This window comes from Hydra viridissima, unplaced genomic scaffold (assembly GCF_058129835.1).
Source record: "Hydra viridissima isolate aposymbiotic clone 2 unplaced genomic scaffold, HvirCarnegie_v1 scaffold_3, whole genome shotgun sequence".
Classification (NCBI taxonomy): Eukaryota; Metazoa; Cnidaria; class Hydrozoa; order Anthoathecata; family Hydridae; genus Hydra; species Hydra viridissima.
In genome coordinates, this window is record NW_028324302.1 from 5,532,627 (window position 1) to 5,556,433 (window position 23,807).

The window sequence follows — 23,807 nt, forward strand, 5'->3', positions numbered from 1 at the left end:
ATGCTATCGAAATCTAGTCTATATATGATACTAGAATCTAGTTTATATATGATGCAAAAATCTTTGCTATTATATATAATCAGAGCATAAATTAAAGACTGTTTTTAGCAATGCAGTCCAGCTCTTAGGAATGCTGTGTTTTGTAACAAATAATATTATTTAAACAAAACTTTATATCAAATTATTACTAAATCTAAATTGACATATTGGTAAATGATTTCCATCAAAATTGATTCAAGTTGATGAAAGAAGCACTAATAATGAGCATACAAAAATAAGAATAGATTAAATTTGATTAAATCTAAAAAAGAAATATTTAACGAAACTCAATATTTTAATGCCTTTATTTTTACTAAAAGGTAGTTAAATTGATCAGTAGTCTAAAAAAATAATAACTATTTTGAAAGTGTGTTTTAGTTTATGATGCTTATTATTTCCCTATCAACTTAAAACAATAAAGTTATGGTATCGTTTGATTGAGCTTCTAGTTCTTCTTAGAATTTCAATCCATCAAAGATCTTTATTGATTTAGTTAAATTCTATCTTGCTACAATTCTTTCAAAACTTTCTTAGTACAAATATTATGGAAATACCACTTACAAATGAGAGCGAGCATAACCTTGTTGTTGGAGGGTATCAAGAACTGCGTGTTATACACAATGATCCTTTACTTCAATTATATACAACAGCAGTTAAGTTTGATTCCCATGAGCAATTGTTTTGGGCTGGGAGTCAATCGGTAATTAAAGATTAATTTTTAAAATAGTTTTGTTGTTATTTCTGATTTTATTCCTTTTTGTTTTTGTGCATAATTAAAATAAATTTCATAAAATGATGTTACTATTTGAGATAGCAATTAAGGAATTAATCAAGACGATTAAGTAACAATGTTACTAATAATGGTATTGTAAATACATTAAATTTTGTATTTTTAACCTATTTCAAATATCCAGGGACATATGACTTCCTATTATGGATCACAAATGCTTAAGTATACTTCTTTTAAAGCTCACCATACTGAGATTTGTGATATATTGACAGATGCACATGGCGTGTTATCATTAGCACCTAGTGAGGTGCGCTACACAACCAAACAAGGATTGAAAATATTCACAACCAGGTATTTTTCTTTTAAAAGAAAAGTCTTTTTACTCACATTTAAATTTCAGAAACCTTTGAGTTTTATCTCAACTCAAAGTTCCCTAAATTTAGTCAAATGTGCTTTTTCTCCTACTTTTTAAGATAAGTTTAGTGAAATGTGCTATCTTTTTCTCCTACTTTTTAAGATAAATTTAGTAAAATGTACTTTCCTCCTACTTTCTAAGATAAATTGTGAGTGGTTAAGAACTTGTCTGGATTGTCTGGATTAGAAAATCAAAATAATGTCTATCCATATATTGCAAAAGATTAAAAAGTTAAAAAGAAGCATAAAATGTTTTTTTAATTTATTTTTTTTTGCCTTTTTCCTTTGTCATATTTTTAACTTCATTCTGGATTGTAATTTGGAACTTTAAATTTTAAAAAGTAAATTTTTTGAAGTAGGACATTTTTGAAGTTATACTTCTGTTCACATTTATTATTTTAGCATTTGAATGTTTTAGCAAATGTGCTGTATGCAAAGTTTTAAATAGTTATTGAAAGAAAGTACGAAAAATCAACATTTTTGATTGATTAAAGAAAAATATTCAAGATAGGAAAGACTAATTTTCTTATGTTGGGAGCTTATTATTGTGATGTGTTGGTGGTAGAAGTTGGGGAGCTTTAGAGGCACTCACTGTTTTATATTCAATCATCTAACACTTTAAAACCAATTCCAATGACTAATTTATGACAAGATAAGCTCTTGGAATAGAAATCTCTCAAATCATTTTTTAAATCTTAATTTATTACTTAATGAAATGATTACTGATTACTTAATAATCTTAATAACTTGGTAGATTACTTAATTAACAAAGTGTTGCTTTCAACCATTTTGTTATTAATTAAAACTGTGTTTTAAAGCATTTAAGAAAAATATGATTTTTTCTGCATACTTAATTTTAAAAAGCTGTATGAAAATATATTTTTATTTATCATTAACTAATAGTAACTTCTACACTAAGTTTTTTGTTTTTATTGCATTTCCACAACGTTCTACATAAAATAATAAGCTCTTAAAGTTTTACTTTTAGCTAAAAGCTAAAGCTGCAGCATTCTAATATTTATTCTTTTCTCTAGAAATGAAAACATGCACTCAATGCATGCACTTTTACGTGGAACAGGCCCTGCCGATACCTATGTACTTATGGCTGGTGAAAATGAATATTTCTTCGAACTTGATATGACTTCTGGATATGTGTATGAAAAGAGCAAGGTTAAAATTAGATGATGTTCACACCCTAATGTGTCTGTCAAATCATTTAACTCTGAGTTAAATTAAATAACTTTCTGAACAATTAGGTTTCACCTTATGATTTGGAAAATTAATATTTTTATTAAAATTAATAGTACTTGGAAAGTTATTTAACAAAAATGTGACCCATCTGACCAAAACCAGTCACATGTATAAAATTTTAAGTTTTAAGTGTGATACATATTTGAAAAGGTATAATATTCTGCTTTAAAATGATGCAAAAATTATTGCTCTAGCTTGACCCTAGCCAAAGTTATGAGCAAAAATGTAACATCTATATTAAAATTTTAAAATGGAAAAAACCGCGTTTAAAGGTTTGATGTCATATAAAATAGAAAACTCCTTAGCAACCATGCATGGATTTTGTTCTAATTTGTCACACATCTACTGTGATTATTACTGTAGCTTGATTATTTTTAAAATTATAACATTTTTAGTACATTGAGAAAATTAAATTATTATCAATTTTTTAATTTTTAAATCTGTTGACAATATTTAAAGCAAAAAAAATACCTAAATCTTGTTTATAAAAAATTTCATGTGCTGGTTTAAAAGCAAGCATAACAGAGTAAAAAGTGAAGAGTTAAAACAAACATTAAAAGTTTAAAACAAAAATAAAAAAAACAGTTAAAAGTCTAAACCACACCCTCGTGCACCTTGACCCCGACCTCGATCTCTAGGTCGCGTCTTATTGACAGTTTTTTGTTTTTTACCAGATTCACTGTCTTATTTTGATTGTTTTCTTGAATGTCCTCTTGTACTTTGTACCTCTATCAAAACTTTGTAGTCATCGGTATCGTTGTCATGGTCCAGAGGTACAGAAGTCATCAACTGAAAATTGTCATCATGAGGAATTATTGGAGCACCAGAATTTGGTAACGGACAAACAACATTTTGCAATGAATCCTTGACATATTCACGAATTTGATTGTACAAATACCATTGCCGCTGTAATGGAAGTCCTGGTGGTACAAAAGGTTGTGCACCCTGTCTTGGCAAATATGCCACTGGTTTCCGCAAAAGATCAAATTCAACTACTTCAGTGTCTGTTGAAATTTTGGCAAACAATTTGCCAGGGTGCTCAGCATCAATATTTTTCCAAGTAGAACAAGCATTTGATCTCTTGGTGACATGTCATCCATATCCATCCTTCGACGAACCATTTCTTCTGGTGAAAAGATGACATAACATGGTTCACCCTTAAAATGCTTGCAAGAACATCTACAATAAAAGAAAATAAATTATTTTATATTTTTGATACCAAAATTTTCAAAATTGAAAATCATTTACAATTTGCTTCTTCCAAATTTTCTCCATAGTTGATGTTTTATTGAAAATACTCATTTCCAACCTATAGCAGAATAAAGATGAGAAAGGCATCTGGCCACAAAATATTTCTCATTTCAATCAAAAACTTAATCCTATAATCACAAAATATGTAACTCACCATTTTCCTCATTTTCCGACAAACTAGACAACCTCAGTGCTCATGTGGGTACAGTAAATACAGCTGACTACTAAATATCCCTTCCCTACTTTACAAGTTTAAGAACACAACTGGTCACAAACTGAATAATTACTATGTGCTACGTATAGAATCAGACATTTTTTAATAATTTTTAAACACCTGCAACAAAATGCCATTATTTTTTGTGCAATTTTAATATTAAAATTTGTTTACCTGAAAGCTTCAGCTTGACCGAGTTCTTCATTCTTGTCCATAACGATCTCTGGAGTAACTTGAGCATGTTCTATTGCCAGTTCAAAATCATTTTCATATAAACTTCATCCTTCTCATCATCAGAGTCAGAAATTTCGGATTCATGGTCTGCCATGACAACTTCATCAACAGAGCTGTTGAGTTCGTCATCTATTCGATCTGTCCAGAGATATTCTTCCCAAATTGAATTCAGCTTGTCTGTGTCAGACTTTGACGAATTTTGCATCTTAGCTATTGCTATACTATTGTTGGCCATTAAAATAATTAAAATAAAACTGAAAGAATATTATTATTTATTTACTACTGGCTGTACTGCTACACGATCAACAATAACGAAACACGGTTGTTGCGCATGCGCTGAGCTATTTAATATCACTACTGAGCATGCGTGATGGCCAGATTATTAGTTGTTGTCCAATAGAATTGATCAAAACATATGGAAACCACGTGATAGCAACACTTGCCAAGTTTGTTTACACGTGGTGGCAATTTTAAGACAAAAGCCTCACAAAAATCACCAAATTAACCATCAAAAAATTATTTTTTATTAAAAGTTAAGTTTGAATAGCAAAGAAAAGTTAATTATGTAAACAATTATGCAAAAAAATAAATAATGATAAAAATTGAATTTTTGAGATGTTTTGATGGTTTTCTCAATATAACATAACGCAACATCCGTTTTGGGTCAGATGCGTCACAAATATCATATCAAAAAGACTTCAGATAAACAATTATAGTTTGTATAAACAAGTATAAACAAAAATGAGTTCTGCTTTGTATAAAAATTATGCTATAAAAAAGTGAATCAACCACTTTCAAAAGCATTATTTTACATTAATAATGACTTTGATAATGAACATTGCTATTGAAAATAATGTTTTAAGGATATTTGAATATTAGCTCAAAAATCGTTAATAGCTAAAGTTAATTAAAATTTTACATTTAACTTGAACATTCTTTTAATTGTTTAAAATATAGAAACTTAACAATATTTAAAATTATTTGATCAAACATAAAGATTCTTTCAAAAAGGAAAAAATTACTATTTTTTTATTAGAATGCACACTATTCTAGAGTTAATACATAAAGAACAGTTAGAAAACATTCTAGACTATTGGCCAAATGTATACTGAATTGCATAATAGGCTTTTTAATATGATTGGTATGGAAGTTGTAGTAAACTAGATCTTTATTTCTTTGAAATTGATTAAATACTTGATATTTTCTGATTAAGAAGAGACAAAGAAAATTTTTTTTCTTCTTAAAAACATATTAGCATGCTAAAAGTTTGAGTTGCCATAGTTTTATTCCCCTCTCTCATATTGTATTTGAAATTATTCCATAGCTATCCTTATACAATGATAAAAATTGTTTAACTTTTGTTCTACAGATAAACAATGCTAGCACAGTTGTTATGAAACAGTCTTCACATTATATTTGTTGCGGACAGAAAAATGGAAAAGTATGCCAAATTTTCTCTTCTATGTTTTTATGCATTTATGCTTGGTTATATCTTTGTTTTAAATTTTTTGTTTTGTTATACCCTCTACCTATTTTTTTTACCTGTGCTTTATTGTATTTCAAAATGACATTTAACAAGGTATATTAGCAGTTTTAACTATTAAAATATTTTGAAAAAGGAAAAAAATGGACAGAGGTTAGAAAAACTGCTATTGATCAGGGTTAATTATCATTTAGAATGTTAAAACTAAAAATTGTAAGGTTTATAGCTTTGAAAGGTTTATAGGTTTGAAAGAAATTTTCTAAGCAGTCTGATGTACTTTGATGTACTTACTTTCAAATATTTCTTAGGTTGTTCTGTATGATCCAGACAGAATGGAAATTTGCCATACCCTTGATGCTCATTCAGGATCATTGTTGGATTTTGATTTGAGTGGAAATACTTTAGTAACATGTGGCTTCTCATCAAGGTAGTCATAGCTACCTTTAATTAAACTAAGCCACACAATTTTTTGTGTTAAAATGTTAGTTGATTCATTCTCATTTTTGTTGTTCTTGCTTTTGTAATCTAAAATGTTATTTTTTGATAGGTCAAATGTTTTTTAAATATAACTAAAAAAAATCTGAAGTTTATTCATAAAATTACATTTATCTCATGCCTGTGGCAAGGGTGACGACAAAAACATGATGATAAAAAGCAGTTACAATGCAATATTTTAATTTAGTTATTCATAACAGATATCTTTTTGTTTCAAATCATTTCAATTTGTTTTTGATATTTTGGTGTTTATGATACACATATAAAGCAGTTTTACTCTCTGGATTTCTATAAGTGTTTATGCTGTGTAGCAAAGTAAAACTTAATGAAAACTTATTTTATACATTTTTTAGATATTACAAAAATAACTATTACTAAAGGAACTGAAAGCTTCTGTAAAAATTTGTGTTCTAAAAAAGTAGTGTTTCAAAACAACGTATAAAACTCAAAGTGAATTCTTTTTTGGGAATATTTTTATGCTAGTCAATGAAGTAATGTCTTAGAGAACTTAGGTGACTTTTTTATCTATACATAAATATCAGTTAATCTGAAGTAAAATAACTTCAAATGAATTTGCAAAGTGTCTAATAGGGTTTATCAGGGGTCCTCATGTCTTAATTTTAAAACTAAAACTAGTGCTTGATTCTGCACCCATAAGTATCAACAAGTGGTAATATTTTAATGCTTTTTAGGTATGGTCATTTGTCAGCAGACCAATATTTGATGGTTTATGATCTACGAACCTTGCGGTCATTTCCTCCAGTCCATGTAAGTTTTAGCACATACAACATGGGACTTTACTTGATTTTAGTTGTTTTTAGTTAGTAGAAGTAGAGTCCTTTTCAAGAACAAATGCTTTTCATGTTTATGTTAAATTTTATATTTTGAATTTTTCAAGTAAATAAAAATACGCAATTGTTTCTAGGTTCCAATAGAGCCTTCATTTGTGAGGTTTATGCCTACTTATACTCTCAGATGCTTATTAGTTTCACAGGTGAATACAATCAGCAAATTTTATCAATTTAAACAGCGGGAAAAAAAAACTTCTTATTGATTCTAAGAATATTCTTCTTTTAGATTGGTCAGTTCATGTTTTGTCAACCAGATAGTCTGACTTTAGATCAATACTTGTACAATTTGAACAATGATCATGTGCCAGTTATGTCCTGTTGTGTATCAGATACTTATCAAGGGATTGGTTTTGGTGATGCGGCAGGTTGCTTACTGTTATTTTTTTATATGCTCTATGACAAAAAGTATAATATTGTTTGTGTAACAGTGTTTGTGCAATACTTTAGGATATGTTCATTTATGGGCTGACAGAGCTGAAGAGAATGTTATATTCAATCACAGTGAACAGCTATCTGTCTTTCCAGATGAAGTAAATTTAAAATAAATTTTAAGCAAATTTTATTTTGTGCTCGATGGTTTTTGTTACTTAAAATTCATTGTTTTTGTTTATCTAATTTTAAAACATGAGAATATTTGTATTATAACAGCAGGTTAAATAGAATGTTAAATATAATTTTTTTCTGATTGTCTGATTTTTTTTCCACTGTTTTAAAAAGCTCTACTCTCTTAGATTGAACCACTTGATGCTTTTGATATTGATGATTGGTCTGTTCCATTAAGTTCAATTCAAATGCCTGAATGTTTGTGAGTTGACTTTTTTGAAAGTTCAATATACAAAAGTTTTTTTAACTATTTATTCATAGTTTTTGAACATTCTTTTGTAATTTATTTTTTAAATACATTAACTTATGAATTTTCACCCTTCCTCATTGCTAATGTGCATTCTATTGCATAAATCTGAAAAGTGAATTCTTAAGTTTATTTTTAAAACCTTTTTGGAACCAAAAAAATGTGCAAGAGGTTGTTTTTTTCATAGAATTCTTTTAATAATATTGAATGTTAGGTCTAGAGTTAATTCCACTTTTAGTAAGTTAGGCACTGTTTTTTTGCTTGTTGCTAGATTGCTTTATCAAATAAAATTTGAAGGAGAAAGAAATACTTTTTAATGTTGAGTTCAATAACTTGATGTTTCTTTTTCTTTTAAACTTCTGTAGTTCTTAAGTATGTTATGGTATTAATAAAGTATGCATTTGTGAAAAAAATTATAAAAGTTTACATTGTATTTTTAATTTCAACTCTTTTTATATTCTCGTAATTGGAAAATTGCCTAATTTTAAGAATTCCATTTAGGGAGCCTTTGCTTTCTGATTGGCCCGAGCATCTGCTCAAAAGAGTTGATAGGTGTGAATTTGAAATTGATTCATTTAAAATTATCTTGCAGTTGTTTTTTTTTTTGTAATAATTTACAGCTTTTTTAAGTATAAGTATTGTTTTGAGTTACTTTGTAAACAAGTGTTTACATTTTAGACCTACTCCCCCGATAGATCCTGAAATTTTAAAAAATGTTACAATTCGTCAATTTGTTGGCTATGCACCAAATCCTAAAACTAAGCTAAGAAACCAGGTAAAGTATAACATGATTATAAAGTATGATATAAATGTAAAGTAGGATAGGGTTATAAAATATTTGGATAATAGTTTACACTACAATTGAAACTGTATATTTTCAGTTTAAAAGGAAATATTTTTGAAAATATTTAAAAACAATTATATTATCATTTCAACAACTGCTACATTAAACAAAAAGGATTTTTTAAGAGAGAAAAATTGAATGAGGAAATATTTTTTTCACTTCTTTGGTTATTTGATATAGTTTTTAAACATTTAAATTATATTGATGGTACTTACACACACACACACACACACACACACACACACACACACACACACACACACACACACACACACACACACACACACACACACACACACACACACACACACACACACACACACACACACACACACACACACACACACACACACACATAAAAGTTCTGGTTAAAGTTATTGATAAATTTAAACATTTTTAACAGGTTCCTTATAATCTTGATTTGGAAAATAAAGGCAGTTCTAAATATCCGGAGTCACCAATGAGTCGAGGTAGTTTTTAAAATAATTTTTTATGTTAAGTTTACATAATGAATTTTTTGGCACTATTTCCGCAATCAATGAACATTTTAATTTTTTAGATATAGGAGCCTGTGTTATTCCAAAAATATATCAAAAAGTTGATATAAAGTATTCAAAGTATGGTGTTGAAGACTTCAATTTTAGGCATTACAATCAAACACCATTTAGTGGTTTGGAGATACACATACCAAATGCTTACTGCAATTCGATGTTGCAAGTTGGTTTTATTTATATTTTTATAGCTTTTCTTCATTTTTAGGCTTAAAATCTCAAAGAACAAAAATATTTTCAAGAGATCTTGAAACATTTTGCCATAACATTTTTTCATAATAAATTTTTAAAAAAATTTTTCAGGTATTTTACTTCCTTGATGTTTTACGGGTCGCCATGCATAATCATCTATGTCAGAGAGAGTTTTGTATTGCTTGTGAGTTAGGCTTCTTGTTTTATATGCTTGATGTTGCTGATGGTCAAACATGCCAGGTAATGTTTGAATTTGTTTTGGTTTGTTTTACTTTTGGAATATAACTCCTTTTACAACAAATTTTTTACACAAAAATAATTATTTGTGATCTATTACTTATAAAGGCTTCCAATTTTCTTCGAACTTTTCGAACTCTTCCAGAAGCATCAGCATTAGGTTTACTCATCAATGATAATATGTCTGTTTCAAGTAATCGAAGTATCTCACAAACAATACAAAATTGGAACCGATTTGTTCTTCGACAACTTCATCAAGTAATTTGAATAAAAGATTAAATCCTTAGTTATACTAATATAAAATTATAATATGAATTTAGGTTGTTAAAAAATTATATTATAGCCTTTTAAAGACTATTGCTAAAATAAATTTGATCTATAGGATACAAAAGTAACAAAGGAAAATACTGAAGAAAGAACTGAAGAGTCATCTAAAGCTGAAATAACTGAATCATACTTCACTGCTGATGTTTCTTCAGAAACAGATCAAGATGAAGCAAAGCAAAAAGTTAGTGGGGAGAAAGTGTCAAAGTATGTTACTAGATGATGATGATGATGATGATGATGATGATGATGATGATGATGATGATGATGATGATGATGATGATGATGATGATGATGATGATGATGATGATGATGATGATGATGATGATGATGATGATGATGATGATGATGATGATGATGATGATGATGATGATGATGATGATGATGATGATGATGATGATGATGATGATGATGATGATGATGATGATGATGATGATGATGATGATGATGATGATGATGATGATGATGATGATGATGATGATGATGATGATGATGATGATGATGATGATGATGATGATGATGATGATGATGATGATGATGATGATGATGATGATGATGATGATGATGATGATGATGATGATGATGATGATGATGATGATGATGATGATGATGATGATGATGATGATGATGATGATGATGATGATGATGATGATGATGATGATGATGATGATGATGATGATGATGATGATGATGATGATGATGATGATGATGATGATGATGATGATGATGATGATGATGATGATGATGATGATGATGATGATGATGATGATGATGATGATGATGATGATGATGATGATGATGATGATGATGATGATGATGATGATGATGATGATGATGATGATGATGATGATGATGATGATGATGATGATGATGATGATGATGATGATGATGATGATGATGATGATGATGATGATGATGATGATGATGATGATGATGATGATGATGATGATGATGATGATGATGATGATGATGATGATGATGATGATGATGATGATGATGATGATGATTGATGATGATGATGATGATGATTGATGATTGATTGATGATTGATTGATGATTAATGATTGGTTTAGGTTTGAATGCTCCTCAGAAATAAAAGATATGTTTGGGATGGATGTAATATCTTATCGAACCTGTAAATGTGGCATGGGTTCTGAACGAAAAGCAACTCTATTCTCTATTGACCTAAATTATCCAGAATTAAAGGACTCAGGTATAATTAATATTGTCTTTATAATATTGTTAATACTCTAATAATTCTGGTTTAATAAAAAGTCAGAAAAATACCATGTTGACAAATTAGAAACTACTTTTGTTGATATCTTGTCATAAGATTTTTAAAAATAAATTTAGAAAAAGACCATGTTTACCCTTTTGTTCAAATCCTAAATGAAAGTATTGTTCGCAAACAAAGCACACAAGCTTGGTGTGAAAATTGCAAAAAGTTCCAAAATTCTGTGAGTGATTTTTTTAAATTTACTCAGTTTTTGTTGTTTCAAGAATTTTTTTTTTTAAATAAAAAGAAAATATTTTAGACTCAGTTTCGTAAAGTCTTCTCCATTCCACATGTATTGAACATTAATTGTCACTTGGATCATGCAAAGGAAATTTCATTTTGGAAGAAACAACAGGAGGTAATATTTTTGATCTATGCTAAAGTTTGCAAAGTAATTTAAAAAAAAAATGTTGAAAAGAGAAAATTAAACTCTTTTATTTTTGAGTAATGGTTGAGAGCAGTATGTTATTCTGATTTTTTACTTTAAAATTTAAGCTAGCATATCCGACTGTAGATGATAAAAAAGTGTCTTCCCATTCTTCTTCTCAACCAAAGTTGTGTCGGTATGGGAAGTTTTGTAACAGACAAGGCTGCCGATTTGTTCATCAGGGTAGAGAAGGAGAGAAGTTATTATCGTAAGTTAAATTTTGTTCTTTATATTCAAGTAAAACTGATGATTTTATTTTTGTATTTAATGTATTTATTTTTCAGATTTTAAAACTCCCAAATTTTTTATGGAACATAAATAAAAGCTAACCTCATAGTTTTTTAATATAAAAAAAGAACAATATTAGACTTTTTAGAATCAATATTGTAACATCTAATTGATCAATTATTAATATAAATTAGAACTTAGGACGTGATGAACAAGTTTCCTTTCTAAGTTTAAAAATATTGTATTTCTAGACCTCCTGGATCAGATGGGGATGAAATGTTAAATGAAAGATTGAAGCACTGGTTACCAACTGTTATTCGAGTTAAACATAACAAAGAGACACAAGAAGTGATTATTTCCAAACATGATGAAGCAGCTAATTTGTCTGTAAGTTTTTATTAAAAGTATAAAGTAATGCATTCTTACTTGAACTTGATAATCAAGCTATTTCCTATAAACTCATTATTATGTTGTAAATTAAATTTCAGGAAAGTAATGAACAAGAGGGCATACTTTATAGACTTATGTCAAATGTTTGCCACATTTATGATTCATCATTTGGTTCGACTCTGGTGGCCCATATTAAAGTTGGTAAAAAATACCATTTAATTAAAGAGGTCAGTTAATTTTATTTTTATTCTCAAAAGTTTTAGTAAAAATCTTTTTGTTTTGTCCTAACTAAACATCTATTATAAAAGTTTTTATAACAAGATTATTCCTGCTTTAGATTTATAAAAAAATTATTTCTGTTTCAGATAAAAGTAGTATGCCATGTGCCACTTAAGAATTGACTTACACTTATGTAAAATTTTTAGTGGTCAATAATACCATAACAATAAATCATTAAGATTTAAAATAGATTTAATTTGAGAACTTGGAATGCATGCTGAATTAAAAACAACATGAAGTTTCTAAAACCATTTCCAGTTTCCACACTCTGTGTGCTTTGTGAGGACACAAAGTAATTTTTTTGAGTTATGTAACTTTGTGCTACAGTTTTTTTTTTTGTTCTAATTCCTCATAGAGAATGTGAATGTTTATAAAGAGTGCTGAAACAAATCTTAAAAAATAGTTTAATCAATCTGGTCAATTTAGAAAAATCTTTGCTGGGTAATGAGTAGCAACTTTTTCTTTTCTCCAGAAAATGAATGAGATCAAAAATGATCAAAAATGCAAGAGCTATCTGCAAAAAGCTTTACACTTAGCTCTGTTTTATTGCATTTGAAATTTGTCTAGTAATAAAGGATCTTACTTTGTAAAACTTTGTTTATTGAAAATTTAAATTATTTTAAAAAATTGCAGGATTTCCAAAATGGATTTTATCTCAAATAACCTTAATGTAAGTAAAATTAAGAGGACTGTTCTTGTGATCACACAAACTTTATTTCAAGATGTCAATTTACTTTTTTACTTGACATTAGTTTTCAAAGGTAGGCTGAAGAATTCTTTACTAATAAATAGACCTATGATGTAATCATTTTACTTAAAAAAACCCACCCTATCTAGTGAATAATTTTGACACTATCATTTAATATTTTTTTAGTTTCTTCATTTATAAGCCTGATTCTTCTCTCAGGGAGAGGAACGAGATCATTGGTATCTGTTCAATGACTTTGCTATTGCACCAATATCTGAGGTATAAAAGTGGCTATCATAGACAAAAACTGTTGCTATATTTGTGACATTTCTTTAAAATGCGTGTAATTATGCATGTAATTTATAGAAAAAAGATCTATGCTATTTTAAAAAACTTTCATGAGAAAATTGTTTGTAATTCATACCATTCTAATATTCATTGTAACTACAGTAATCTAATGTAAATATGCTCAATCCAGAGTATACCATAAAAGCAAACAAATGACAGAATGCACTACATACTAAAAAGGACGCACTACATTATAAAAAAGACACATTACATACCATAGAATGCATAATATGTTTTATACTATAAAGGGCATACCCCTGTAATTCTAGTAAAAGATTTTAAAAGATTTAAAAAGGTACATGCTTTAATACCTTTAAAATGTATGCAATGAACACAAGCAACTATTTAACATGGTGTGTTATCAAAAGTGTATAAATGTTCCATCTTTGGAAGTAGGCCTGTAAGTTAATTCAAAAGTTGCTTCTAAAAAATTCCACAAACTAATAAAGTAAACTTAACATTTTTAAACATACCTTTATAATAAACATACTTTTTAAAAAAAAAAAAATTGTTTTTTTTTTTTGTTTCAGAGTGAAGCAGTGTCTTTCAACATGAGTTGGAAAGTTCCATGCATTCTTATGTATGTTCGCCAGGATATTGAACTTCTACATAACTTAGAAAGTATGAGAAAGTTTTTAAATTGTTGCAGTTAAAATGAAGGTCAATTATCATAAATTACCTGTTACCAAAGAGTTACGAATATCTTTACTTTTTAGTCAAACCGAAGTTTGATTCTTCACTTCTGTTTGCTGAAAAATCTCTTGCGATGCGTCAAGCTCGTTTCACTCGGAATTTTACGCCTTTAAATCCAACAGAAATCTTAAAAGAAGGGGATATTGTTGGTGTTGATGCAGAATTTGTCACGCTTAACCAGGTGATAATAACTCTTTTAATTTTCAAAGCTCTTGAAAAGTCTAATGAATTGCCATAACTCAAATAAATGCGTAACTTACATAAAGTTTAGTGCACAAGCCTCTGTTAAATTTCAATCTTACCCTTTCATTTTATTATAAAGTGCTAAGGGTAATGTCCCAATTTTAGTCCTAGATAAATAATTCTAGAAGTTCACTGAAAAAGACGCATTTGATTTTTCCACCTATCATGTTTTTTTTTTTACTTGGACCATTTAAGAACTGAATCAAAATATGATTGAAAAATCTCCTTTAACTGTTTTCGAGTGACTTAAATTCATAAAGCGAATAATATTTGGTATGTTGCAGCTTGAAGTCTTTTTATTTTCAAAGGCTTTAAAAAAATTTATTTTAGGAGGAATCAGAGATGCGACGTGATGGTACTTTGTCTACATTACGACCGAGTCAAATGAGCGTTGCTCGAATTACCGTAGTTCGAGGGTAAGGATTGTGTTGCGAATTGTATTCTAGTCAAATAAATGTAACACAACGTTTCAAAAAAATTTTACATTGAAGCTTGTCCCTAATCTATTTAGATGGGGACCATTGACAGGTGTCCCTTTCATTGATGATTACATATCAACGTCGGAACAAGTACGTAAATAAATATTTAATCATAAAATTAAGTAAATTTATTTGAATTAAGTTTTTGTTGAATTAGTTCTGAAACATTTTTTTTTTCTTTTTTTTCTTCTGGAAGGTTGTCGATTACCTGACTAAATTCTCAGGTATAAAGCCCGGTGATCTTGATGCATCTATGTCTTCGAAACATTTGACAACATTAAAGTTAGCCTACCAAAAGTTATGTTATTTGATCAATCAGAAAGTAGTTTTCATTGGACATGGTCTAAAAAAAGATTTTAGAGTTATCAATTTAGTGGTGAGTCTACACTTGACCGAAAAATTATTATGACCTTTTTTTTTTTTTCATAGATAGCATAAACAATGAAATGTGACTTATTTCTTGATGATGTCAGTTGTAATTTTCCAGTTCAACAAGTTATTTTTTAAAGTTGATGTGATTAATTATAGATACCACGTGACCAAGTGGTGGACACAGTCGAATTATTTCATATTCCTAAACAACGTTACGTATCGTTGAAGTTTTTAGCTTGGCATTTTTTAAGTAAGTTTTTAGCTTGGCATTTTTTAAGTTTTCTCCCCGAAAATAAATTTGAAAAAAAAAAATTCTCATCTTTTTCATATTGTAAAAACTATGGTTTTAAAACTTAAAAATTTTTTATTAATTGTGGTTTTTTTAGTTTACTTTTACAAAATTACAACAAAAAATAAAAACGATTGTTTTTTTTTAGATATAAAAATACAGGCGGATTGCCATGATAGTGCCGAAGACGCTTACACAGCGTTGAAACTGTACGAAAAATACCGCGAGTTGTTGCGTGCTGGAGAATGGGTTCTCGGGGAGGAGTTAGAAATTCTATATGATACAGGCAGGCAATATAACTGGCAAGTTCCTGAATGATAAAAGAAATCTGCGATGAAAATGTGATGACTGCACGTCAGTAGATTCGTGTTATTTATGATGGTCGATGGAAGTTTTCTAGAAAAGTATTAACAACTCAATAATTTATTTCGAAATTTAAAACAAAAAAGGAATTGTTAAAAAAACGTTTTTAGTCAGAATAGTTTTTCGGATTTTTTTGTCTCGTGGTATTTTACATGCTATGGCTTCAGCTTATTATCATCTCATCTCTTTAATCTGAAACACCATCAGTTACTATATCATCGTGTTATTTTTTGCTAAGTGGTGTTGCGAAAATGCACGAAGAAAACGCATAAAGTAGAAAAAAAATCATAAGTAATGTTTTAATGTTTTTTCGGAGAAAAAAGAAGCAACTCTTATCTTAAAGAAAGGGTTGAGTAGTTTTTGTTAAGACGAGTTGGTTTGTTCTGTTTTTATTTGCAATGTATTGTGCGATCATCGTACAATACAAAAAGAAGAAAATGACGTCAAATTTACTTACAACTTCGAAGTCGTGACAGGACATGCCTAGAGGTTTGTATTTTATGCAAGATATTTTTAAAATTACTTCACAAAATCTACTTAAAACGTTTTGATTTTCCCTTTAGAATATAAAACTAATTTTAAATATTTGTTTGTATCTTTTAAAGCATATGTGGAATAAAATTTACCACAGAAAGAAAAATGCAAATTTTGGAGTTTAAAATTCAAATAATACATTAAATTTTAAAAACTTAATTTCCTAAAATATCGCGGGATAAATTTTTTGAAATCCGAGTTGTAAAATCCAACAGTAGAGAATACCAATTATTTTCATCAAACAAATTCTTAACTGTAAAAATAAAGTGGGACTCGTTACTTTTAGATAATTTTTCTAAACTTCCGTTGGTTGGAATTATTTTCTATCTGGATGTGCCCAAATACATTCATAACAAACAGTTGGAGTCTAGGCTGGTAGCATTAGGAGCGGTATTAAATCTATGAACTTATAATACTAAGATTTGTTACACTTAGATTGTTATAAATATGTAGCAAAAAAAACGAGAAAATAAACACTTGTATGTCGTGGTTTCTTGTAACTGTAGACAATCGAACCCTTCTTAACTAAGAACATCACATATTTTGTCACTGACTCGGATCTAGAACACATGAGCAGCACTACGCATCAATTACCAGTTGTAAAATCGAGCAGCCATCCAATACTACTTTCAAATAAAGTAAAAATTTTTTAAAAAGATTAGTTTTTCACCTCGATTTCTTTCTAAGGTTTTTCCAAATTTAAAAGAGTTTAAGGAAAATAATGCTTTACATTTTCTGTTCACTATTTCTGTTTCTATTGTAATCTTTTTTTCTTTTTTTTTTCTTCTTTTTTTGACGCAAAAGATTGTCTTACAATAAAAAAAAAAAACTCCACTTTTATGCAGGTTCAAACAAGAGCTCAAAAAATTCTTTCTAAAATAACACCGAACCCTAAAGAAGCTGCAGTACAACGAGCTCAAAAGATGAACCTTAATATCCAGCCTCTAAACAAAGTTCTTCGTTGGCTGACAGATATTGAGAAGCGTAGAACTATTTACTCCGGACCTAAATCTCATGACTTGCTGCCAGTTAAATCCTCTCCGTTGAGAGAATTTTTTATAAAAGTTGAAGACAAGTCAAGGTTTTGTTTGATTTAAATTTTTTTTTTTAACTTTTTTTTAGATGTATTTGTTCATCAATAACAATAAACGAAATTATAGTTTGATTTTTAATTTTTTTATTTAGATTTTTCCGTCCTTTATACAAACAATTTTTATCAATGCCTTCCATAAACTACAACACTTCACTGCAAGAGTCACCTTTCCAAAAAAATCAAGTGCGCACACGTGCTGCTAATAAAAGGCTACTATTGAAATCTCGCACTTCTTCTTTTGACAAACGCTCAAAGTCATCGTTAGGTAGTAAAGGAGGGTATTGTGAGATCTGTAGCATATATTTTACCAATAGAAGGCAACACTTACAGGGAGATTGTCATAAAAGGAACACCACTCCAACAAAGTTTAAAAGACTCGATCAAATTATTGCAAAGAGGAGCTCTTATGAAAAGTTTTTGTCAAAATTAAAACAAAATGCAACAACATCAAGATCAGTGAACCCAGAGATTTCTTTAAAATCTATTTCACCATTCAAACTTCTCTTTAGGTAAATTTTTCTCTTTAGTTAAATTTTTCAAGCAAAAACATTCTTAAGAAAAACTTGCAAAAAAATTTCAAAGAAACTTTAAAAAGATTTCTGTAATTCTAGTTATTATTTGATCTACATATTTCTTCATTGATTTCTGTTGAACTACCTAGTTTCGTCATTTTTGCTAAATGTCGTAACCAGGTAGTTCAATTTTTGCTAAAATTTTTGTTCATTTTTTACCAGCCGATCACATGCAATCAAGCGAAAAACAAAAAAATCATTGTCTTGTAAATCTTCTTTCGAATCGGTTAATGCATCTAATTTTGTGAAGGTCGAAAATGGTAATAAGAGAATAAAATTGGGAGAAACTACTTTCGTCAGTGTGAATTCACTGAAACTGAAAATCAAAAAGACAATGCGCTTGCAGCCGGTAAATTTAGGTTCGAAAAAAATTCCATTCCCAGTTTACGAAAGTTCGAAAGAAAACATTGCAACTCTTACCACGACGTTGTGGAAGCAAAGGTAAATTTAATGACTAAAGTTTCTCAAATGATTTAAAATTTTGCCCTTTATAAACTTTTCATTAAAGCTATATTGCATAGTTAAAGTGAAAAAGAAAGTTAAACTCTAAAATCCCTTATGTTATAAAGGAGTTAAGATTTCTTTATAACGTTAGGAATCTTATCTCCTTTATAACATAAGAGGTTTTAAAATTTACGCTAAATGTTTAAACTTTATAAACAGAGATCGTAATACAAGGCGTTCAAGAGTCATGATATCAGCATCTCCATGTGTTGGGCAGTTACGAAGAAGCCAAAGGTTGATTGCAAAACAAAAGGGTTTACAGTATCTAAAATGTCCGCTACTTGTTCGGGAGCTCGCAAACTAATTCTAATAAAAATATAATGCAATATAACACCAAATCAACAAAAAAAAATATCTGATGAAATGCAGCAATGCGAGCCTCTTTCACTTAAAGTTCTTTTTAACAGCATCCTTCAAAGTTCCTCTTACTTAACTTTGGTTTACTTGTAATACCTTTTAAAACGACAGCTTTTTTTATATATGAAATTGACTTTGAATGCTGTTTTATGAAGAATTAAATTTTATATATGATGCTTCTAGAAAAACATCTAAGAATAATCCTATTAGAACACATCGCTAGTGTTAAAAATAAGAACTTTATGTATACTAAATTCAGACATTTTTTGTCTCCAGAAAAATATTGTTAACATTTGCTTTTAATTAGAAGACGACGTTAAGCAACCATTAGGTTTAACGCCAATTGCACAATAAACCTTCTAGCCCTGATTTTTAATGATTCATTCAAAAACAACATTGTGCTTATGGTGCGTTTCCATGGTTGATAATGAGCGTTTTAAAAATTACCTATGAGAATTAAGTGGTTTTTTTTCGATTTATTTTATATTTGTTCATGACACAGTTGACGCGATGTTGTACTTTTTTATAAAACGATTATAGATGTTACATTCTTATTGTAAGATCTAGAAAAGATTCGGTCTCAATAACCAACCAGATTTTTTATTTATTCAAACTTCTCTCTTTGACTTTTAAGGTTTTTAACTTTGTTGAGGCTGTTCTTATGCATAGAAACGAACTGGAAATCGATGCTAGACTAAGTTTTTAAGAACCACTGTTGTATACGGTCTTATCTCTTACTGAAAAAAACGCTTTATACTACTGTATGTTATATTCTTAGATCAACCAGTCGTTGTAAATGAACGCTTTTTAAGGGGCTGTTTATATGGGAAATATAGTACCGTAAAGTGTTTTTTCAGTAAGAGAAAAGGCCGCATACAACGGTGGTTTTAAAAAATGTATCTATAGTATGTATCTATAGTAACAAAATGTATCTATAGTAACAAAACTTTTGTCTGCATTGTTTTCTTGTTTATGGGAAAATTTTATTTTACCAATAAAAACGCGAGAAAACCACCGTAATTAATAAAAGCACGATGATACGACTGCCTCGTTATTTGTAGCGGTCTTTTTGCGGTGTTATGTTAATAAATCAAGGAAAAGGGAAAGAATGGGAAAACTAATCACGTGAGCATGCGCAGCTTGTAATTTAATTTGAAGATTAATCACTGCGCATGCTCACGTGATTATTTTTCCCATCCCTTTCCCTTTCCCGGAGCTAAAACGGATGAGTGAAAACTCACCATAACACTGATATTGCTGAATGGCTGATATTTTTAACAGCATTGACGTTTTTTTCCCGTTAAAACAATAAAAAATAACAAATTAAGTACACTCTTCAAGATATTTGAAACTGGAAATAATTAACATGTATAAACCTACAAATTTAAAAAAATTTCAGAAAAACATTTTCTATACCTCACATACCTTACATTATTTTGCTTCAACCCTTCAAGAAATTTCAAGACCAGAATTGCTATTCAATTAAATCTGTTAAACTTATTTTTCAAAAGAACAAATTTTGTATGAATATAAACTTTTCATACTAAAGCTTTTGCTGATGTGTAAAGAGTTCTGTTTTAATAAATTTCAAAAAAATTAGATTTATAATAGAATGGTATAGAAATTTGTACTTTATTCCTTATTATTTATAATAAACAAAAAAAACCAAACGCCAATTCTTACTAAACACATATCTTTTATTACTTAAAGCGATTTGTAACAAAAATATTATTTAGCAAATGACATATGCAAGTGAATGCAAAATTTGTTACTTCTATTTTTAGTTTATCGGCCTCAAAGGAAATTAAATATTCCAGCATTTTATTACACACGACATGTCGCATTGACAAATTAGCGGTTTTTCTAATTTATGAATTTAAAGTTGTTAATAATTTTAAGGGTTTTGTGGTTAACTATGTTAATTACTTTCGACCGTATAAAAAGTGATTTTTTTCAAAACTTTTTCACTTCTCAGGACTTTCTTTGAAAATGCTTCTATCAGAGCTTCTGTTAACTCTAGCCATGATTGGTGTGGTGGCTTTACAAAATTCCACGATAGGTACCATACCTACAGAGCGAAAGCTGGGAAAAAGAGAAGTGGACTGGGACAGGTTGGGAGGGATACCGTCCACATTATTGATAGGAAAAAAAGCGTATAACTTAATTGAATCAATTGGAGCAAAGAAAAGCGATAGTCCGTTTCAATGCATTACTAGTGCCAGATTCCAATCCGGAACATCGTCTCCATCAACCATCAAAATGTGCACCAGATCGTGGACTTCAGAATGGCATAGAAATTCTCTTTATGTTGAAAAGTTCAGAAGGGGATTTCAATACAAAGATGATAGTCTTAAAGTATGAATCACTAAATTCTTTTAACTTTTCTTATATCCACTGTGTGCTTCTTCTAATATTTTAAATTTGTGAGTTAAAAAAAGAGAAAATCGTAGTGAACATTTCATTTTAATACCTTTGTAAGATTTTAAAGCTATTTTTGGACTTTTCAAATTTCGTTTCTTTTTGTAACTTTCAGATCAACTATAACCCTCTCAAGTGGCTGTGGTTTGAGTACATGGGCAGCGTCTGTATCCATTATTTAGCTTTCAGCTGTGGACCGTCAACAGTGGATGGGGTTCGTTCAAAGGGAACTAATTTTATTATTGGATCAGATATTTTGGAAAAATGGTATACTTGGAACACTGATAAAAACCTTCGCGGCATTCGACGATGCGGTGAGGGAAACAAAGGAGTGCGCCTGGATAGCGATGTCGAAGTGTCTTTCACAGTAAAACGCGAAGCTTTCTACTGCGGAGAAGACGACCAATTCTGCATTGCTAACAATGCTTTCTTCGATAAAGGGTTTATTAACTGCTACAACTCATAAGCACTTATATATCATCTATAATGTATTCTTCAATAAACCAAAATAAATTTCTTACATAAAACTGTTTTACAATTTTGTAATTTTTGATTTTTGAAAATGTCTTTCCTAAAAACTCTATTTATAATTGACAATTGAAGTCGTGAATTCCAAAACACCTTCCATTAAAAAAGTTCATTTCAAGAAAAACTTTTGTGTAACTCTTTTGCTCGAACTTTTACTACACTAAGATGATGTAAAAAAAAACAAACTTTTTTTTAATTTGATTATCAAATTGAATTTATGATAAACTTGAAATTAGGAAACTCCCAGCTTTTTCCAACTCAAATAAGGAAATTTTCGGCATGTATTTTAATTGATTAATTAAGATAGATTTTGGTGGTGATAAAATTGTCTGCAATCCGGTTTTTGGCATTCAGAGGGCCAAGGCTAATCTTTTTTACTTACACCATGTAACAACATTTTTGTTTATGTTAATTTTTTAATGTTTCTTACATAATTTTTGTATGCTGATTTCAGTGGTACCATTGGTTTTTCTCTATCATCAAGATTTCCTGAGAAAAAGCATAAAGTATATTTCGGAGTTTTCGTATATGTGTAATGCAATTAAAACATTATATATATATGCTGATTTTAACTATATTCGTGTGTTTATTTTCAGTTTAACTAATTACAACTGTTACATGAAGTGGTGAATATGTCTAGTAGATCCTGCAAGCTTTGTCCTGACTCATTCTGTTATGTTTGTGGTTACTATATTAGTCCAACACAAGCTAAACATAAGATTGTCAGTGGTACAAAATTCTTTACTGCATATCATGCTTATTTTGGCATGGCTATGGGAGATCAGGACAAATCGTGGGCACCACACTACAGTTGTGGTAGCTGCAGATCAACTCTGGAAGGATGGCTGCGTGGAATCCGAAAGTCAATGCCCTTTGCGATTCCGAGAATATGGAGAGAACCGACGAACCATCATGATGACTGCTTTTTCTGCATTGTTGACATTTCAAAGTATAAAAAACCGAAAGATAGGCTGACTCTAGTTTATCCAAGTACACCATCTTCTATTGGACCAGTTCCACACAGTGATGAATTGCCTGTTCCTACTCCACCTCAATCCGAAGAAGCAGCTGCATATCATTCTGAAGTAGACTCACCGGATGAACTCAATGATGACTGTGATTTCAGGGAACCGAATGATTCACCTCATTTCCCTATCCAACAAGAACTTGATGACTTAGTACGAGATTTAGGTCTCACTAAATCAAATGCAGAACTTCTGACATCACGTTTGAAAGAATGGAATTTATTAGATCCAAGCTGCAGAACCTCGAAATACCGAAAAAGACATGAAACATTCGCATACTTTTATGTAGTATCAGAATCACTGTGCTATTGTCATGACGTTCGTGGTCTTTTCAATGACATTGGCATTGTTCACAATCCTGAAGAGTGGAGATTATTCATTGACAGCTCAACAAGAAGTCTAAAGGCAGTTTTGCTCCATAACGGAAACCGATTTCCTTCGATTCCAGTAGCTCATTCCGTTCATCTAAAGGAAGACTATAAGAACGTGAAGTTGTTGCTTGAGAAAATCAACTACGACAGTTAAAAGTGGGATGTATGTGGAGACTTTAAGATGCTAGCATTTCTTCTCGGTCTGCAAGGAGGATACACAAAGTACTCGTGTTTTCTTTGTTTATGGGATAGCAGGGCTGCAAACCAGCACTTCACAAGACGTGAGTGGCCAGTGAGAGAACATTTACAGCCTGGTTCGCACAATGTTATTAATCAATCTCTGATACCTGTTGAAAAGATCTTACTACCA

General features: G+C 29.8%; 2 protein-coding genes across 6 annotated transcripts; both read left to right on the forward strand.

Moving 5' to 3' along the window:
• The first annotated feature begins 355 nt into the window (after nt 1-355).
• On the forward strand, nt 356-16,169 carry LOC145200721 (PAN2-PAN3 deadenylation complex catalytic subunit PAN2-like). Of its 5 annotated transcripts, none has more exons than XR_016450539.1 (31): nt 356-739; nt 954-1,120; nt 2,218-2,353; nt 5,503-5,574; nt 5,925-6,043; nt 6,804-6,879; nt 7,037-7,105; nt 7,189-7,327; nt 7,410-7,492; nt 7,694-7,767; nt 8,314-8,364; nt 8,491-8,587; nt 9,060-9,126; nt 9,216-9,373; nt 9,511-9,639; nt 9,745-9,894; nt 10,019-10,167; nt 11,034-11,173; nt 11,314-11,417; nt 11,496-11,594; nt 11,732-11,871; nt 12,143-12,278; nt 12,380-12,508; nt 13,435-13,527; nt 14,127-14,217; nt 14,313-14,470; nt 14,863-14,948; nt 15,044-15,101; nt 15,208-15,387; nt 15,540-15,633; nt 15,821-16,169. XR_016450539.1 is itself a non-coding variant. In XM_080074552.2 (31 exons), the coding sequence occupies exons 1-31, from the start codon at nt 584-586 to the stop codon at nt 15,988-15,990; spliced, it is 3,537 nt and encodes a 1,178-aa protein (XP_079930678.2). In that variant the 5' UTR covers nt 414-583; the 3' UTR covers nt 15,991-16,169. The 5 variants fall into 5 exon arrangements, 2 of the variants coding, with proteins under 2 accessions (XP_079930678.2, XP_079930682.2); XR_016450542.1 differs by having other exon boundaries at nt 407-739; nt 10,019-10,144; nt 13,468-13,527; XM_080074552.2 differs by having other exon boundaries at nt 414-739; nt 13,468-13,527.
• Nucleotides 16,170-16,299: 130 nt separating this feature from the next.
• Nucleotides 16,300-22,045, forward strand: LOC145200834 (uncharacterized). Its single transcript, XM_090081174.1, has 6 exons — nt 16,300-16,524; nt 17,415-17,650; nt 17,755-18,171; nt 18,397-18,675; nt 21,071-21,450; nt 21,629-22,045. The coding sequence occupies exons 2-5, from the start codon at nt 17,493-17,495 to the stop codon at nt 21,252-21,254; spliced, it is 1,038 nt and encodes a 345-aa protein (XP_089937300.1). The 5' UTR covers nt 16,300-16,524; nt 17,415-17,492; the 3' UTR covers nt 21,255-21,450; nt 21,629-22,045.
• Nucleotides 22,046-23,807: the final 1,762 nt, after the last annotated feature.

Coding starts and splice junctions, on each gene's coding strand:
- LOC145200721 (XM_080074552.2), top strand. CDS start 584: ATGGAAATACCACTTACAAATGAGAGCGAGCATAACCTTGTTGTTGGA. Junction 11,872..12,142: donor GAAGGAGAGAAGTTATTATC/GTAAGTTAAATT, acceptor TTGTATTTCTAG/ACCTCCTGGATCAGATGGGG. Junction 14,218..14,312: donor ACTTCTACATAACTTAGAAA/GTATGAGAAAGT, acceptor TTTACTTTTTAG/TCAAACCGAAGTTTGATTCT.
- LOC145200834 (XM_090081174.1), top strand. CDS start 17,493: ATGAACCTTAATATCCAGCCTCTAAACAAAGTTCTTCGTTGGCTGACA. Junction 18,172..18,396: donor CCATTCAAACTTCTCTTTAG/GTAAATTTTTCT, acceptor ATTTTTTACCAG/CCGATCACATGCAATCAAGC. Junction 18,676..21,070: donor ACGACGTTGTGGAAGCAAAG/GTAAATTTAATG, acceptor TTCACTTCTCAG/GACTTTCTTTGAAAATGCTT.